Below are 18,383 nucleotides of genomic sequence, written 5' to 3'. Positions count from 1 at the left end.
AGCATATGTACTAGACTGGTCTGAAATTTGCAAGCTAGTAATTACTTGAGTGGTAAAATCTTGTCTGGCCAATCATCTGGGACTCCTAGGCCTACCTTGTTGTGTTGGATAAATGCTTTAAGGTAAATTGACCTAGAAAACAGAGGTCCTGGGTTCAAATCCTTTGACAGTCAGTACTACTGTCACAATAGAATAGCTGTGCCTGTTTACACGACTTTCTCACTCCATCCAATTGTACAAGGGGGTTGGAGAGATTATTGGTAATGCAGCCAGGCCAGGTAGACATGCCAGGTAGACAGCCCAGCTCTTTCATCGAACCCCTCAGCAGTACCAGCCCATGGTCTCTCGGAAACACAGCATCGTTTCTCGGTACGAAAGCAACCAGCTTAGCAACCAGCGATCAGGTGACTCGAACCGACCAACGCCGATGTATCTGTGGATTTCCCCGCCAACGGCTGACCTATGACCTTTTCCCTTTGCCAATCACCAGCCCCACTGACCGAGAGTTTCGATGACGTCATGGTAGGGACCTTTCACTGTTTCTCGGGCTGCAACGCTTTAATTTACGAAGTGGTAGAAAGCGGGTTGCCCGGTAGAAGCCTAGCTCCCACTTTCACATTTAGACGGCTGTGTTGTCTTCAAGTGTTCCTTTCACTCGAGACTAGAACATGTATTCTCCATATGGTAAGGCGCAGCACAGAAAATTCGGGCGTAGAAAAGTTACTTCCGGGTTTGTTTACCAGCCAAGGTTGAACCATGGCCCAAAAATGTCTGCTCGCGATCGCGCTCGGTCTGTGTATGTCCGTGGCCTGCCCGAGCTGAGCGGACTACAGGACAAAGTGTCCGGCTACTTCCAGAGCGGGAGTCTGTCAGAAGGAGGGGCTGTCACGAGGGTGAAGTTGTTGGGAGCTGGACAAGCTTTGGTCACGTTTGTAGACGAAACAGGTGAGATAACAAAACATTTCACCTTCTTGCAAAATTGTTCAAGCATAACGTTACATGTTTTTCATTCAGTGATCGATGTGCATTGGGTGTTACCGAAAACAGGCAGTGAGTAGTTTAATACGCGCAACTTGTTAGAGGGTTTCAGTGCAAACCTCGACAAGGAAAAACAATGGGGAAGAACGAGAAAGAAGTACTCTCAAATACAAGAGTTCGGAGATCTCACACCTCCATGAAATATTCTGATTATGCAAATGAGTCCACATCTGCATAATTTATACTTGCTTTTCTACACCTTTAACGAACTTAAACAGGTCACAATGTTGACAATCCAAACATTTACTACATGTACTTTGGAAGAATTATGTCACTTCCACAGTAATTTTGCAAATTAGATACTTATTTGCATAATTGGTACCTGCTCATCGTCCACCTGCCAGAAACTACATCAACTGTCAGCCAATCAGAAGATGACCTTATTGTTTACTTTATTAACCCTATCTAGACCGGGGGGGGGGGGGGGTTGGGGCTAAAAGTACCTGCGCCAACTTTGACGTTGTATAACTGCCGAACGACGTATGCTAGGACTACGAAACTTGGTGACTTTTCCTAAAATATTGTTGGCAACAATTCTGTGAAAAAAAATTTAGTTTGTAATTTGTTCGTGTGAATCACATAGTGATTCGTGCGAATTTCATAATATTCGTGCGTTTTCGCATAGTGATTCGTGTGTATCACATAATATTCGTACAAATTTCATAGGGTTCGTGCAAATGCTTAGGCACCCCTGGAGAGGGCAACCCTGGGTGAACACGACCGAAATGAATAAATACCTTAGTCACATAAAATGAAATGTCTTTAAATCTAGCTGTGGAAACAAAGTCACAGGGAAGTGTCAAAGACTTGCTGAAGAGGTTCCAGTCAGTCAATAAAACAAACAGACAAACAAACAAACCAATACCACTAAAAGTCAAAGATATATTACAGATTTTTGCCTTTCAAATTGAATTTTGGCTAACATTTCCAACTGACTAACTATCACTTGCAAAAAATTTTCAATGCACTGTACATGTTCCATCAGACTTGGGTTCAACAAGTTGTCATATCCTTCCATATCCTGTGAATTAGAAGAAACTAAAGAATAAGAGTTGAAACTAGAGTTCGGCGACCTCATACCTCCATGAAAATTTAGAGCTTTCCTAAATTTAATGAAGTTGACTAACACACAGACGTAATTTATGTATGGTGTTGTTCATCATTGACTAACGTACCCATGTCACAATTATAAACTTCCCATTATTAATCATAAAGCGGTTTTGCAATTTTTACATAAATTATGCAAATAAGCTCATCATTACCATATTTGGTATCTGCTTATACTCCACCTATCATAATTAACATGTGTTACATTTATTGAAGTCCAGTTATTGAAAACAATGGAATTATACAATTTCCTCATTAATTATGCAAATTAAGTCCTCATTTGCATAACATGTATATCATTATAAACATCTTTGTCTAAGGTACCCGCATGCCTAATATGATGCCAATCTGTCAATCCTTTCTGCAGTTATCCACTTTGGAATGTCTTGACAAAAACGCCCCTGCAGTTCCCAAATTAAATGTTAGGGGGCTAAAACTTACTCCACTTCGTCATGACACAAAAAGCTATCTACCGCCTAAATGTCAAGACCATAGCATGTTGGGAACAAGAGATACATTGAAAAAACTGCTATGATAGAATATTCTCATTAATTATGCAAATGTACTACTATTTTGCATAATTAGTATGTCATCTTGTACAACGTTGTCTAAGGTACCTACATACCAAAAATCATGAAAACCCTCTGTTCCCTTCTTGAGTTATCCTCTTCAGAAGTTTTTGACAAAAATGCCCCTGCTATCCCAAAACTAGACGCTAGGGGGCCCAAACTTATGTCATTTCTTTCTGAGCACAAGAGCTATCTAATACTCAAAAATCGTGACCATACCATGTTCAGAACACCGAGATGGCAAAACCGGAAGTTGCGTTGCAGTACCAAGGGGAGCCGCTAGGGGGCCCAAAATCTAATCATTTCCAGCTTTTATCACACCCCACCAACACACCAAGTATGAAACCAATCGTCTAGCCGTTCTTGAGTTATCTTGTTTACACACAGACAGACAGACACACAGACACACAGACAAACACAGGGTAAACTAGAGTTCGGCGACCTCATACCTCCATGAAAATTTAGAGCTTTCGTAAATTTCATGCAATTGACTAGCACATTAACATAATTTATGCATGGTATTGTTCATCATTGACTAACGTACACATGTCACAATTATAAAATTCCCATTATTAATCATAAAGCGTTTTTGCAATTTTTACATAAATTATGCAAATAAGTTCCTCATTACCATATTTGGTATCTGCTTATATTCCACCTATCATAGTTAACATGTGTTACATTTATTGAAGTCCAGTTATTGAAAACAATGGAATTATACAATTTCCTCATTAATCATGCAAATTAAGTCCTCATTTGCATAAAATGTATATCATTATGAACATATTTGCCTAAGGTACCTGCATGCCTAGTATGATGCCAATCCATCAATCCTTTCTGCAGTTATCCTCTTTAGAATGTCTTGACAAAAACGCCCCTGCAGTTCCGCAATTAAATGTTAGGGGGCTGAAACCTGCCCCACTTTGTCATGACACTGCAAGCTATCTACCAGCCAAATGTCAAGACCATATCACATCCAGGACAAGAGATACATTGAAAAAACTGCCATGATATAATATCCTCATTAATTATGCAAATGTACTCCTATTTTGCATAATTAGTATTTAATCTTGTACAAAATTGTCTAAGGTACCTACATACCAAAAATGATGAAAATCCGTTGTTCCCTTCTTGAGTTATCCTCGTCAGAAGTTTTTGACAAAAATGCCCCTGCTATTCCCAAACTAGATGCTAGGGGGCCCAAACTTACGTAATTTTTTCCTGAGCACAAGAGCTATCTAATACTTAAAAATCTTGACCATAGCATGTTCACAACACCGAGATAGCAAAACCGGAAGTTGCGCTGCAGTACCAAGGCCACACACCAGGGGGCCCAAAATTGACCTTGACCTTCGTCTTCCCAACCCCTACCTACATACCAAATATCATCGTAGTCCATCAAGAGGTTCTCAAGTTATGATGACCACAAATATGCGGACACACAGACACACACACAAACACACAAACACACACACAAACACACACACAGACACACTCAAAACTATACCTCCATTTTTTCATGGAGGTAAATATAACCTCCATGACATTTCATGGAGGTAATTACGGCATAATCTCACCTTTCTAAAAAAAATTCTAATATTTTGATAGTGACTAAAAATGAGATGTGATTTGGATCCTCTTCAATAACTAGAGTTCGGCGACCTCATACCTCCATGAAAATTTAAAGCTTTCGTAAATTTCATACAATTGACTAAGACATTAACATAATGTATGCATGGTGTTGTTAATCATTGACTAACGTTCACACGTCACAATTATAAAATTCGCATTATTAATCATAAAGAGGTTTTGCAATTTTTACATAAATTATGCAAATAAGTTCCTCATTACCATATTTGGTATCTGCTTATATTCCACCTATCATAATTAATATGTGTTACATGAATTGAGGTCCAGTTATTGAAAACAATGGAACTGTACAATTTCCTCATTAATTATGCAAATTCAGCCATCATTTGCATAACATGTATATCATTATGAACATCTTTGCCTAAGCTACCTGCATGCCTAAAATGCAGGCAATCCGTCGTTCCTTTCTGCAGTTATCCTCTTTGGAGTGTCTTGAAAAAAACGCCCCTGCAGTTCCGAAATTACATGTTAGGGGACTGAAACTTGCCCCACTTTGTCATGACGCTAAAAGCTATCTACCACCCAAATGTCACGACCATATCACGTCCGGGACAAGAGATACATTGAAAAAACTGCTATGATAGAATATTCTCATTAATTATGCAAATGTACTCCTATTTTGCATAATTAGTATTTTATCTTGTACAACATTGTCTAAGGTACCTACATACCAAAAATCATGAAAATCCGTTATTCCCTTCTTGAGTTATCCTCGTCAGAACTTTTTGACAAAAATGCCCCTGCTATCCCAAAACTAGACGCTAGGGGGCCCAAACTTATGTCATTTTTTCCTGAGCACAAGAGCTATCTAATACTTAAAAATCTTGACCATAGCATGTTCAGAACACCGAGATAGCAAAACCGGAAGTTGCGCTGCAGTACCAAGGTCACACACCAGGGGGCCCAAAATTGACCTTGACCTTCGTCTTCCCAACCCCTACCAACATACCAAATATCATCGTAGTCCATCAAGAGATTCTCAAGTTATGCTGACCACAATATGCGGACACACAGACACACACACAAACACACAGACACACTCAAAACTATACACCTCCATTTTTTCATGGAGGTAAAAAATAAAATACAATGTAACTTTACGTTTTCTTAGTGCTTTAATTGGTGTATGGATAATCTTTAGAGTAAGAATATTTCTAAGTGAATTCTCAGCTCATCTTAGACTCTTTAGTAATATGTCATAGCTCATAAAGTAACATGTTTCCATCAACTTGTTTTAATTGCAGCATCACAGCAGGAGAGTATCAAGGATTTGCCATTAACAGACCACAGTTCAGATTCAGACTCAGATTATGCAACGCCTCCAGAGTCTCCATCCCCCAAACTTCTGCCTGTCCATGTCTGCCACGAGACCAAAATTGATGAAAGCGAACCTGTTATCGTCAACAGCCTCTTGCTGCAAAAACAAGCAAATGCAGACTCATCTGCTTCAGGCGCATCATCACAGCCTGTCTTACAACTGAGGGCTGGATCTTATCTGTTTGAAAGTCTTACAGAGCCAGGTCAACCTGAAGATGATTCTCCAAGAACAACAGGTCCACCTGCCCCACCTAAGATCCTTCCCAAACCACCTAAGCCAACTGCCCCCCGAAAACCTTCCCCAAAACCAACCACCAGCTCTTCAGCAACCAGGGAAACAACAGCAACTTTCCCTCAATATTTGAACACAGAAGGTGAACCAATGGGAGATAAGCAACAAGAGCACCACCCAGTCACCACGTCTTCAGCACCTGGGACAGCATCCCCTTCCCTTCTATACCCAAACCTGCCCAATACATTTATGGGAGGACAACCACAACGACATCATCCACTTTATCATTGGCCGCGTCCTCCAGTGAGAACGATGTCCCCAGCTGGACCACCACTCTACCCACCCCAACTACCAGGCTCACATGCACACTTTACGCCTCATGGAGTAGGAATGCCCTACGGAAACCCTAGGCATGTTTTTCCTTGGACTGATGCAGGCGGCATTCCTCCAGCTGGTGTCCAATTTCAAGGTCAGGGTCATCCTGCATCCGGCCCCCAGTCTGCGTTTATTCCTCAAGCATCACATCCTTCTACTAGTGGACCCTACATGCCTCCTGGACAACCAGCAAGCAGCATTCCTCATACCAGTGCAAGATTGTCACCATCGTCGGAAGTTTTGCACCCCTACCACCACCAGCAGCCTTCGTCATCACCTAGCTGGAGGTCACCAAGAACTGGCTCCCCAGTAAGCCTTCCCCTGCCGCAACAAGACAGAAACAGAGGCCATGGCTACCTCCCTGACCAGGCATCTTCGGTACATTCCAGACAGACTCCAACAGATTTAATGAGTGTTTGTAGTGATGGAGAGTCAATCTTTGTAGATGCTTCAGATTCTGTCAGCAATGTCAGAAGAAAAGAAGCAACAAGGCCATTGGGTGCTGAAGCCAAAAGTGACCACCATCTCTCATACAGACAGGAAGCAAAACTGAAACGTAAAGCTCCATATACCATGCAGAGGGGAGCGAGCAAAACAGATGGGCAAGCCAAGAAACCATTCGTTGAGCCAAGTCGCAGTATCGTTGTCTCTGGGTTTACATCCACTCCTGATGTAGACTTCTTGTGGCTGTACTTTGAGTCCAAGAGAAGGTCAGGAGGAGGGGGGATCGATGAGGAGATCAAGGTCAGAGGTACTGATGAGGTCATCATCACATTCAAAGATCCAGCAGGTGGGTGGGGTTAATGTAATCTCCAACCAGATCCTACGGTAGCATAAGGAGAAGTTTATTTGCAAGTTCGTGCCTGAGGGCTAATTGCAAGTACATGGTATAAACATATTAAATATACAATGGACAGTTATGAACAATATTCTACTCTAATACTAGTTTTGGCTATTTCTAAACAGGTTGGGTTTGACTTTTTTTTTGAAGCAGAGGGAGACGAAAAGCACCACCTTTTCTAAAACTTGTGGGTTCTGCGATTTCAAGAGAAAAGTGGCTTTCTGTTTGTCTGTCAATGTGGGGAAGTTGGGATGAGTCTTTGTGGCTTCTCTAAACAGAGTGATTCTTTTGGTTTCGTTGAATGGACATTTGGAAATAAAATGTGTTTCGTCTCCCACTTCTTTAGATGTACAGTATTTATAAATTCTTCCGCACACTGGTAATTTCTTATCAAAAGCTGAGCAGAGGAGTGAAGCTGGCTTGGGAGGGTGTTTTGCTACGAACATGAAGGCAAATGGAAACCTTTTGGCTGACTACACTCCTTGGCCAGTTTACTATCTTAGGCCATTGTAAGATCTGCTTGGAGATTAGGGTTATTATTGTCGTGTAACAATGTGTCGTTATGGGATTTCAGATGTTAGTAAAGCTTCTGATCTTCTCCATACTTGGTTTTTGTCTCAGTATTTCTGCTTGAATCAGATGAAAGACATGGCAGTGGTGATCTTGTTACTATCATGATAAAGCATTATGTCATACATGTAGCTTAACAAAGAGAAATACATCTACCATTAATCATCTCTTAGTTACATACTTTGATAACTCGGTGAATATTTCACTTGTACTAAGTTGTAATAAACAAAGAACTTTGTTTTAAATCAGATAATGGTTCAGGCCTTGTTGCAGCTAAAATCATCACTTTTTTATAGCTCCAATGATTACAACATATTCAACACAAAACATTTATATCCTGAGTTATGTGATAAACTAACACAATACATTCAGTTTGATTTTGATTTGTTAATCTTATAATCTATTTATTTATTGAGATTTTCCTTAACAGTGGACAGTATGATGAAACAGGTGTTCTCTTTTTAATTGCTACCATTTGATTGACACGTGCTTTAATACCTACAGTGACACAGCGTGTTCTGGCCCGTAAACACGTCCTTAACGGTCAGACACTTGACGTGAAGGAATTAACGTCGTCTTCTGAGGAAGCTGACACAGACACTTCTCCTCCACCAAACATCACCATCCAAGTCTCGGGCTTTACGTCCAGCCCAAATAAGGAAATGATGCTGCTGTACTTTGAGAACAAGAAAAGGTCTGGAGGAGGAGACATCCAGGACATCCAAGTCAGAGATAACAAAGTGTTTATTGTCTTCAAGGATCCTTTAGGTAGGAAACCATTATTTTATGATAGCATGTATCATGTAAATACAGTCATAACTGCACGATGGGAAAAATTATCTAAGGGACCACCAAAAAGTAGGCTAGGTGTATTTTATGTAGAGATATTTATCGGTACAAGTTCTATTGTACATAAACTTAAGGAAAAGGATATGGCTCAGAGGACATATCAGCAACTTGAATTTGTAACTTTAATTAGGGGGAATATGACACCATACACTGACATTGCCTACACAATGTACGTTATCCTCATTCATTTTAAGTAACTATTTACAGTTGGCCGGCACGTTCTGAGACGTGAACATCGTCTTGATGAAACTGTTCTCAAACTGAAGGAGGTCCAGCCCAGATCACTGGACAGCAGTCGTCTTCTGGTCAAGGTACAAAGCAACTTGGTTTCTGTTTTGCTGCCCTTCATTGCAATTGTAAAATACTGGCCTCCCCAGGATAGCCCAGTGGATTATGCTAATGAATGAGAGATTGAGAGGTCATGGGTTTGATTACAGGCATTCCTGGTTAGAATCGGTGCATTATACATGTAACGATGGTTCACCTTTATTCGTGGGTAACCTATATCCATTGTTTCTAAAAGCAGGGTACTCAGGAATGTGAAGTCGACGGACAGTGTTTTAAACAAACTGTAATATTTTGAGAATGTTGCAGTTTGAAACCACCGTTTGGCTAGTTGAGATTACAAAATAGCCTGATTTTTGATACAACGGATATAGGTTACCCTACGGACAATGGATGACAAGCGTTAAATGTGTTATTGGGAAAGGGACTTGACACGACTTTCCTCACTCTTCCTCACACGACTTTTACGACTTTCCTGCGCCCAGGTGTAGAAATGGGTATCTGACTTTGACTGTACGTGTGGAGGTAAAGAAAATAGATGGAGAGGGAATTGGGCTCTGCCTTCCAAAAGTGTATTCTCAGATACAGTGATTTAAACAACCCACTGTCCCTTTGGCCTCAAACAGGCAACCAGACTACCTTTATCGTATAACATCGACTATCATAATTCCACCAGGTGCCATAATACCGCCAACTAAAAAAACGTCAGTATAGAGGTCTTCCCAAGATTGTCTTGAACACTGAATGTTAAATATGCTGAATGTAAATCAGATATTTAGGAGTTGAAGACAATTTTGAGAAGGCCTCTATAACAACATTTTTGAGGTGGCGGTATTATGGCACCTTGTGGAATTATGCGAATGTACGACGTTATATATCTTATCTACAATACTGATATTTCAATTTTTACCTACAATGCTGGTATTTTGGTTTTCGCTATTTACATTATTCTCATCACAAATGTATATTGTTGAAGATAAAAACAGGTACATAACAATAATTATGTAATTTTAGAAAAATGATGTTCATGCGGGTTTTGAATCAGATGTTTTTTGTTTTTGTCTGGCACACAATACAGGGATTGAAGGAAAGCACAACCAAAGAGACCCTCAGCCTTTACCTGGAAAATGTTGGTGATGATGAAGTGACCACAATAGACTACAGCAAACAGCCTGGAGTAGTCCTGGTCACTTTCAACAAGATTTCCAGTATGTCTGTACACTTATTTATCAATGTATAACAGCAATTCTTTGGTTTCTTGCAATTTTGCAGAATGGCAATGTTTGATCACAGTAAGGTAAAACTTTAAACTAGGTAATTCCACTAATTCTTCATGCTGAAAGATGAGTTGCCATCACTAGAGTAAATATAGCATGCCTGGAATTGTTTGTCGCAAATCATCACACTATGTCTTTAGCCATATGGTTATGATATAAAAGTATGCCTTTTCTTTAGTAGGCTTCTTTGTTGCAGTCTCTGCATGTGATTCTCACTATCTTTCTCAAGCATCCCATTCATGTGGTAGGCCTTTCTATTTTTCTGATCTGCAACATTCATGTTTAACCCTCAAACCACCGTAGCTTTTTTGTGACGTAGATTACCGTATGGGGTCAAAACTGACCCCAAAACGTTTTGTACGAATACAGTTTTTTGTGTGACTCTTTTTGTGATTTGTATATATGTATAGTTTCATTAATCTATGTGAGACAGTCTGACATGATTAGGTGAGAATACTTCTAGCTCATTATCATAATTTATGCAAAAGATCATGAGGACCACATTTTGCACCAACGCAATTCAGACCGGGAAGAAGGCTTTTGATGCCTGTACCAACTTCAATGTCGTGTAGCGCCTGAATAGCTTATGCTAGGGCCACTAAACTTGGTAACTTTTTAGAAAATGTTGAAAGCAAACATTTTCAGTGAACAAAGTATATTCATTATTTCTCATGTTGCCATGGCAACGGAATTCTGACAGACATATTTATTACGAAATTTTATAAATCTGTATTAAACAATTAAGTTTTAAGGTTTTCTTAGCAAATCACAATTGTTTATCACATCTTATGAAATTCAGCGTAAATTTCATGACTCAATATTCATAATTTATGCTAATTTGATGACGTCATCAGCCAAAATCCAAGATGGCGGCCGAGATTACCTAGATGACGTCATAATGTCGTCATTTAACATGATAAAGGCACAAAAGTTGTTACAATAACTGTGGCTTACAAGTACATCATTCTCTGAAAATTTCGTGATCCTACAATAAGTAGTTTAGGTGTGGGTCGCAAAAGTTTGTTTAAAAAAATGCTGGGGTCAGTTTTGACCCCACTGGACCATGCATAAACTTTCTAGGATAACTTAATCAACAATGAGCCAATTTCGGTAAAAACGTATGAGAAGTTATAGGACATATATACAAAAAAACTCATGAAAGGAAATTTGTTTTCGACCAGAAATGCCATAATGGCACACATCGATATACGCCTGGGGTCAGTTTTGACCCCATACGGTGGTTTGAGGGTTAATATGAATATATATACCAGACTGAGTATTAAAGTCTACATTATGTATTAACAACATAATGTAGGTACTGACTACCTTTATTTATCCATTTCAATTTTATTCAAGACTTTGACAGGATGGTAACCAAGGCCCAGTCCAGACCGCTGGAGGGACAGCAACTCACCATGGAGAGGGTCCCCGTCACTGATGCTGTCATAGTTACGGACCTGCCAGACAACGTGTCCAGAGACCTGCTGGAGCTGTACTTTGAAAGGGAGACAGCGAGCAGCAGAGGTTCTGTCTCTGAGATCAAGATGGACTCTTCCACTGGAACTGCAGTTGTCCAGTTTGATGATGCAAACAGTATGTAGTCTTTTCTTCTGTTTTTGGCGATGCCTCAGGGGTTATTCCTTGTTAGATCAAAAAGCTGTAGATGTGTTTGATTGTTATTTATTCTGTAGGTAACGTTAGTTCACCTTTATCCGTGGGGTAACCTATATCTGTTGTGTTGGCAGTGTATCCAGGCATATCAAGTCGATGGACGATGGGTAGTTTCAAACTGTGATATTTTCAAATTTTTGCAGTTTGAAACCACCATCTGTTGACTTGATTATAACTTATAATAAGCAATATAAAAAAGAAGAGAGAACTTCTGCTGCAGTACCACGGACATATGATATAAGTGATAGCCACTGGATCTAAGACAAAGTCAATGACTAAAATAGTCTGCTTTCTGTTTCAGTAAATTAAAATACACAATTGTGGCTAAACTAATAGCTCATAACCACCACTCACATTTGACAATGAAGGAAGTGCAATCTTAAGACGTTGAAGTTGAAGAAGAATTTGAATCAATGAAAATATGATACTGTCTTTGGATAGGTTATGTAGACATACTATTAGGTTGTGTGGACGAATTCCCTACCCCACTTTACCAAATCCATGCTGTTTCATCAAAATTTTGATATGATAATGTTTTTATGATTGCTGTTTTTTTCCCACAAATAAAGCATTTTCAAATTTGTGGATTTCAACAGTTGTGGCAGTCACACTCACTTCCTACTTTTCTTTTTCCCACAGCTGTAAACAGTGTCCATCGGAAATCTTCACACACTCTAAACAACACTCCGATAAGTGTCCAACCCTACTATGAATGCCTTGGTGAAGTGGTGGATGACAACGCACCTGGAGCATTCCAGTTGCCTCAACCCATCAACATAAAGATCAAGCCTCAGCTGATTTTGTTTGCCTTTGCCATGTTTGCTGAGCAGCTTAAAGGCAAGTTAGCAGACATTCATGCAGAAGTCGATCTGTTGGTAACGGACATGGTGACAGTCTCACCAACACTGACGCCCGAGATGAAAGGAGTACGGAAGCTGGCAAAGCAATGGGAAGACAAGAGTCGATGCTGCATGGAACAGTTTTTCACACAGTTCCAGGCGACAGAGATCCCCGTGGCAACTCAAATTTGGCAACGTGCCAAAGACAGATTTGAAGAGGCGTCTGAAAAGGTGAGTACGTCAAACAGGGATGATGTTTGGATTGAAGCTTATGAGGAAGAAGATGTAGGAGGAGTGGTTACTCTGATTGGGACAACAGAAGCTGTCACAGAGGCGGAGCTCGTCTGCAAAACCATCATCAAAGAGACAGAGGCGATACTGAAGTGGGAAGCCTCCATCTTGATTGATCACATCGCCAATGTGAAAGCAGCCAAGCTGAAGATTCTTCAGCTCAACAACTTTACAGGAAAGCATCCACTTGTGGAGATCAGGTTGAACGTAGACAACCAGAGTGTGGACTTCAAGGGTCAGCAGGTCTTGGTACAGAAAGCCAAGATTGACTTGTACGAAACAACCAATAAAATGGCTGAGGAAAGAGTCACCCTTTCATGTGAAAAACTGTCGTACTTGAAGTCAGACAAAGGAATGAAGCATCTAGAGGACAGTTTGAAGAAGAATGATATAAAGGTGGCCTTTGCTATTGAAAATGAAGAAATGACTATTCTAGCTCAGCGGTTTGTTGAAGTACTAGCAGCAAAGGACTTGCTGCCACAAGTTGTTTCAGAATCACCCGTTGCCATTGCAGAGGAAAGTCGTGACTTGCTGACCAAGCAAGGGTTTGTAACATACTCAACAAAACTCCGACAACAGCTGTCAGTTGACATACATATTGAAAAGGACAGATCTATAGTGTGGGTGGTTGGCCCTGTGGAGAAAGTTGCCACTGCATCAAAGGACATAAAAATTTACATTGCCATAAACACTATTGTTACCATCAATGTGGATGTTGCAGAGGGAAAGGCAAAGTACCTGGACTACAGTGCTGCTATCAAAGATGTGGAGAAAAACCATGCTGAACAACTGGTGAAGGTCATGATAGGCCAGGGGAAACTGACTGTGAGGGGAACCAAGGATGGAACACAGAGCGCTATGAAGCAACTGCAGGCGCTTATTGATGTTGTTACAACAGGCACCATGAACATCACAAAGCCAGGTCAGCTTTGTGTCATCAAATCTTTCTTTGTCACTGTAACAGTTGCATGGTTTGTAGAAGAAGCTTTTTGAACTTTGCTTATTTTTACTAATTTCTTGAAATAAACAGTGTATCATGTTGTAGATAAGGCCATATTAATTACTCTGAACTCCCCAAATCTGATTAAAGCATGCAAAAAAAGTTGCCTTCATAATGAAATCAAGAGTAGTCAGGAAGGTTGAACATCTTGATCTTAAACAAATGGCTGAGCACACAAAACATACATGTAGTTTGCCAATTAATAGATTCTTGTTCTTTCACATCTTTGATTTTAGAAGGCTTCACTCAATAGGACCCATGATCCAATGTGTTTCTTTTGCAACATTCGCTCATTTGCACTTTTTGTACTACCAGCAGTTAAGTTGTATTTGTTTTTTGGAACGGACAAAAATTGATGTCATTCATATAATGAAGTCAGTGTGGCCTGTATCCTTATCTTGAAGTCAATAAGTGTACTATGAGGCTTTAATAAAGTTTTTTCTCAATATGAGAAGCGTCACTTTGTCCCAAAGCATATCCTATGCTTTTATTGAATTCATAATTCATTCAAAGAAAAGTTTCAAGTTCTGACAACCAGAATGATATTTACTCAGGTTTTGACTCTTGTTTTTCTCCAGGAATGCACAAGTTCTTCACGAAGGGATCAGGGAGTGGCTTACTGAAGGGGATAGAGAGGGAGGTGAAATGTGTGATCCAGGTGGGGGGCAAACCAGGTGTGCCTGTCGGAGATATGGGTGGAGCCAGAGCTGCTGCAGCACCTGCAGGTCCAAAGCAGGTGAGAGACAACTAAGTTATAAACCAACCAGAGAACAACTTAGCCAGGTGATAGCTATCCATTAAAATACATCACGTTAGAATATACTAACACAGGGCTTGCATACTCCCCCATATTTCACAGATTTTCCTATTCCAGATATGTTACCACACAATGGGAGGGAGGAACCTGGTGGTAGTACAGGGTGACCTGACCAGTCATCACAGGGTGGATGTGATGGTGAACACTGCCAATGGTTCCCTGTCTCACGGGGGAGGGCTGGCAGCAGCCATTGTTAGAGCAGGTAACAACCCGAACATGTCCTATGTGTCATTGGTATGCTTGGCATAACATACCGTATCAGTTTAAAGCAGATCTGAGCAGTTAACATATTTGCTGCCACATTTAAAAAATGGTGGATTCAAAATGCAGTAGCAGTAACCCCTGAGGTATTGCACATTTGAGATGTCCCTGGTTATTCAACGCAGTCTTTAGCTTTGAACTGTGTTTTGGATGTGATGGATTGTTATGTTGAAAAAATATGTTTATAGTAGATGTTAAACTACTTGGCATTTAAAAAATGAAATACGGTTCTTCTTAGTACACATTCGTGCAGTGTGGATTTACCCGTGCACTGATTCATTTCGCCCTGCAGCAGTGACACCTAGCCGCAGGGTGAAGTAGACTGAAGCAGTTACAGTAATTTTTGCCCTGAGAAAGGTGCCTGAAATATTTGTGTGAGGAAATCAGTACCCTAGATCAGTTTCTGCTCTTTCCCTTCATGCAGGAGGCCAGGAGATTCAGCGAGACTGTAACAACTATGTAAAGGACAATGGAAAACTGACAGAGGGTCAGGTGATGTCAACAAAGGGGTACAGGCTTCCCTGCAAGATGGTGGTACATGCTGTCGGCCCAGTGTGGATTGCAGGTACTGCATTCCTTTGTTTGTTTGTTTGTTTGTTTATTTGTTTGTTTTTAAGACCTCCATTAGTGTAACTCTTCCTGTAGTCCGTTTACGTGTACAAATAATGAGATCTAAAACTTACGCAAGAAAAAAAAATTTAAAAAACGTATTACTAATGAGATTGTAAAACAAATAGGATTCATAATTGAAAGGGTTGCAACTTTAAGACCAATATTTTTATCTAAATGGTCTATATAAGACTGTTGAAACATGCAATTTTCTAGTATCTTACAGTTGATTTCTCATTGTTTTGTAATGCCTGTAATAACTTCTTCTGATAAACCTACAGATGAAAAGGACTCCAAAGAAAAAGTCCTGAAGATGGCTGTGGAGAATGCCTTACTGGTGGCCAGGGACTACCACAGCATTGCCATACCTGCCATCAGTGCAGGTGAGGAGTGGATATTGTTGTATGTTAATATTCGTCACTGAAGATTATGGAGAGATGCAGAGCATGCATATACAATCCAGTTGTCAGCTTAATGTGACGTATGCCCAGAGCCTCAAGTCATTGTTGTCACTCAGCTTGGAATAGATTGCAGATCATAATCAGGAAGGGAAGAATAAGATTTTGTTTCAAAAAATCCTGAGGTCACAGCAAAGACCATGGAAATAAAACCACCCTGCACATTTAAAGACATAGGATTATGATATGGATCAAATACATTTCTAATTGCATGCTTTAGCATATCAAGAAGTCAATTTGAGTCACCATCATTATGATTTTCCTGTATTGGGCTATTAGTTTAAAAAGAAAAAGTCTTGAAATATGTTTCAATTATTATAGATTTACAAGGTGTTGATTTCCAAACTTCTTCTCATCGTTTCATTTTTTTTATTTCTGTATTTATTTCTGTAGTCTTGCAGATGATTTTTTGCAGTCTTACAGATGAAAAACCTTTTTGTGTGACTATATCTTGGACTTATCATTAATTTTAAATGTTGTTTATGTTTTGCAGGTAATTCTGGCTACCCAATCAAACCCTGTGTGGCTGCTATTGTAGCTGCTGTGACAGCTTTCTTCAACACCAACCCTGACTGTGCTCTGTCAGAAGTTCACTTTGCGGAAATGGATCCCCAAAAGACAGACGCCTTCAGAGATGAGCTCTTGAACCGGTATGGTATCCAATTGCGTAGCAAACCTTTGAAGATTATAGGCTACAACAAGATAAAATGCACCATAGAGAGCCAGGCTTATTAGCTTTTGATGTAAAAAATTAGAAGCAAGCCAAATCATCTCCTTTTCTTCAAAAACAATGAACAGTCTGTTATGAATATGTAATACTTTCTGTGCAGCCAAATTTGCCTTCAATTTCTTCATGTTTGTGTACATAAAATGCTACAAGCTTTTAAAAAGTCAAATATATCACTTGATGGTATAGATGCTCTATCCTGAGATGTTGTAAGAATGTTGAAATTTGGGATCAATGTCAGAAATTTCTGCAAAACATTGAATGTGAATTCATTCTGTATACAGCTAACCTACATCTTTCATACTGCAATCATCCCTCAGTAAGATGTCTGGAGCCAAATGCCTTTCTCACCTTTATCCGTAGGGTAACCTTTATCCGTTACTTTTTAAGAACAATGTAGGGAAATCAAGTCGACAGATGATGGTTTTAAACTGCAACATTTTGAAAATAGTGCAATTTGAAACTACCATCCATTGACTTGATACCTTGAGCACCTTTCTCTGGATACCCTATTTAGCAACACAACGGATATAGGTTACCCTGCAGATAAAGGTGAACTAACGTTATATATAGTTTCTATTTAGAGCTTTTATTTTTGTCTATTACCCATGATAAACGTGTGTGACATATACAACAGATTTGGACCAGACAGAGTAACGATGACAGGCTCCTCAGACACCACCCCATCAGGACCAGTCCCTACACCCAGGCCCAGGGCAGCCCGTGATGCTGGTGCAGATGCTGCCACCAGCCCCAACAAGACTTTAACCACTCCAGAGGGAATCAACATCCAGCTGAAGAAGGGGGACAGCACTGCGGAAAAGGTGAAGCCGAATGTTGCATTGTCTTTAATTTGTAAAGTGGGTGTGATTATATCGCTAGCTTTTCCATTTGATTATGCTGACAACATCTCAGAGAAGGATCACATGATACATGTAGCTTACCCAGCAAATAAAGGTACCTAGCATTGCATGTACAGTCCAAGGAATACAATATTTCTTGACCTTATGTTTTCCAGGCTGATGTCCTTGTGAACACAACAAGTGGTGACCTTGACCTTAGTCGGGATGGAGTTGCTAGAGCCTTTGGTCAGGCTGGAGGACAAGAACTACAACAGGTGTGGGGGTGTAATGTTTTAGCCTTCTCCGTGCTGTTAAACCCCATAACAATTTATTGATAAAATTTTGATGCCAAATGGCTACTTCAGTAGAGAGAAGGTTGTTTATAGAATCATACCATCACAATTTTCTATATCTGAGTGAAAGACACAAAAGACTTCAAAACATCTAGTACATTATTTTTGCTCTTATTTGTCCCCAGTTTCTTGTTTCAAAAATGATAGAATCATGTAGTAATATGCATACTAACTGCTACATTATCTCCAGAAAACTTTGAGAAATGCAAGTAGGTAGCATGACTGTATTCCTTGCAAAATAAATGAATTATCATTGAGACAGCTCTGAGCATTTCTGAACACTAAGTCTTCAAGTCGTGAATTTAGACTTAGTCTATTGCTTTGTCTACATGTATTTGATGATAGGATTTTGTACTTTTCAGCTTTGTAACAACCATGGTAAGGCCAATGCAGGTGATATAGGAT

General features: G+C 39.9%; 1 protein-coding gene across 1 annotated transcript in view; it reads left to right on the top strand.

The window, feature by feature from the left end:
• Positions 1 to 767: 767 nt before the first annotated feature.
• LOC118420209 (protein mono-ADP-ribosyltransferase PARP14-like) overlaps positions 768 to 18,383 on the top strand; it is a 19,703-nt gene continuing 2,087 nt past the window's right edge. The window contains exons 1-15 of the mRNA XM_035826925.1: positions 768 to 945; positions 5,609 to 7,078; positions 8,204 to 8,467; positions 8,756 to 8,859; positions 9,912 to 10,041; positions 11,467 to 11,703; positions 12,421 to 13,833; positions 14,490 to 14,647; positions 14,786 to 14,930; positions 15,414 to 15,554; positions 15,880 to 15,981; positions 16,550 to 16,706; positions 17,421 to 17,607; positions 17,802 to 17,900; positions 18,341 to 18,379. Of these exons, the coding sequence (XP_035682818.1) occupies positions 768 to 945; positions 5,609 to 7,078; positions 8,204 to 8,467; positions 8,756 to 8,859; positions 9,912 to 10,041; positions 11,467 to 11,703; positions 12,421 to 13,833; positions 14,490 to 14,647; positions 14,786 to 14,930; positions 15,414 to 15,554; positions 15,880 to 15,981; positions 16,550 to 16,706; positions 17,421 to 17,607; positions 17,802 to 17,900; positions 18,341 to 18,379 (4,824 nt within the window). The remainder of the gene's footprint in view (positions 946 to 5,608; positions 7,079 to 8,203; positions 8,468 to 8,755; positions 8,860 to 9,911; positions 10,042 to 11,466; positions 11,704 to 12,420; positions 13,834 to 14,489; positions 14,648 to 14,785; positions 14,931 to 15,413; positions 15,555 to 15,879; positions 15,982 to 16,549; positions 16,707 to 17,420; positions 17,608 to 17,801; positions 17,901 to 18,340; positions 18,380 to 18,383) is intronic.

This window comes from Branchiostoma floridae, chromosome 7 (genome assembly GCF_000003815.2).
Source record: "Branchiostoma floridae strain S238N-H82 chromosome 7, Bfl_VNyyK, whole genome shotgun sequence".
Classification (NCBI taxonomy): Eukaryota; Metazoa; Chordata; class Leptocardii; order Amphioxiformes; family Branchiostomatidae; genus Branchiostoma; species Branchiostoma floridae.
Note: the sequence above shows the minus strand (reverse complement) of the source record. Positions and strands in the feature narration are given on the sequence as shown.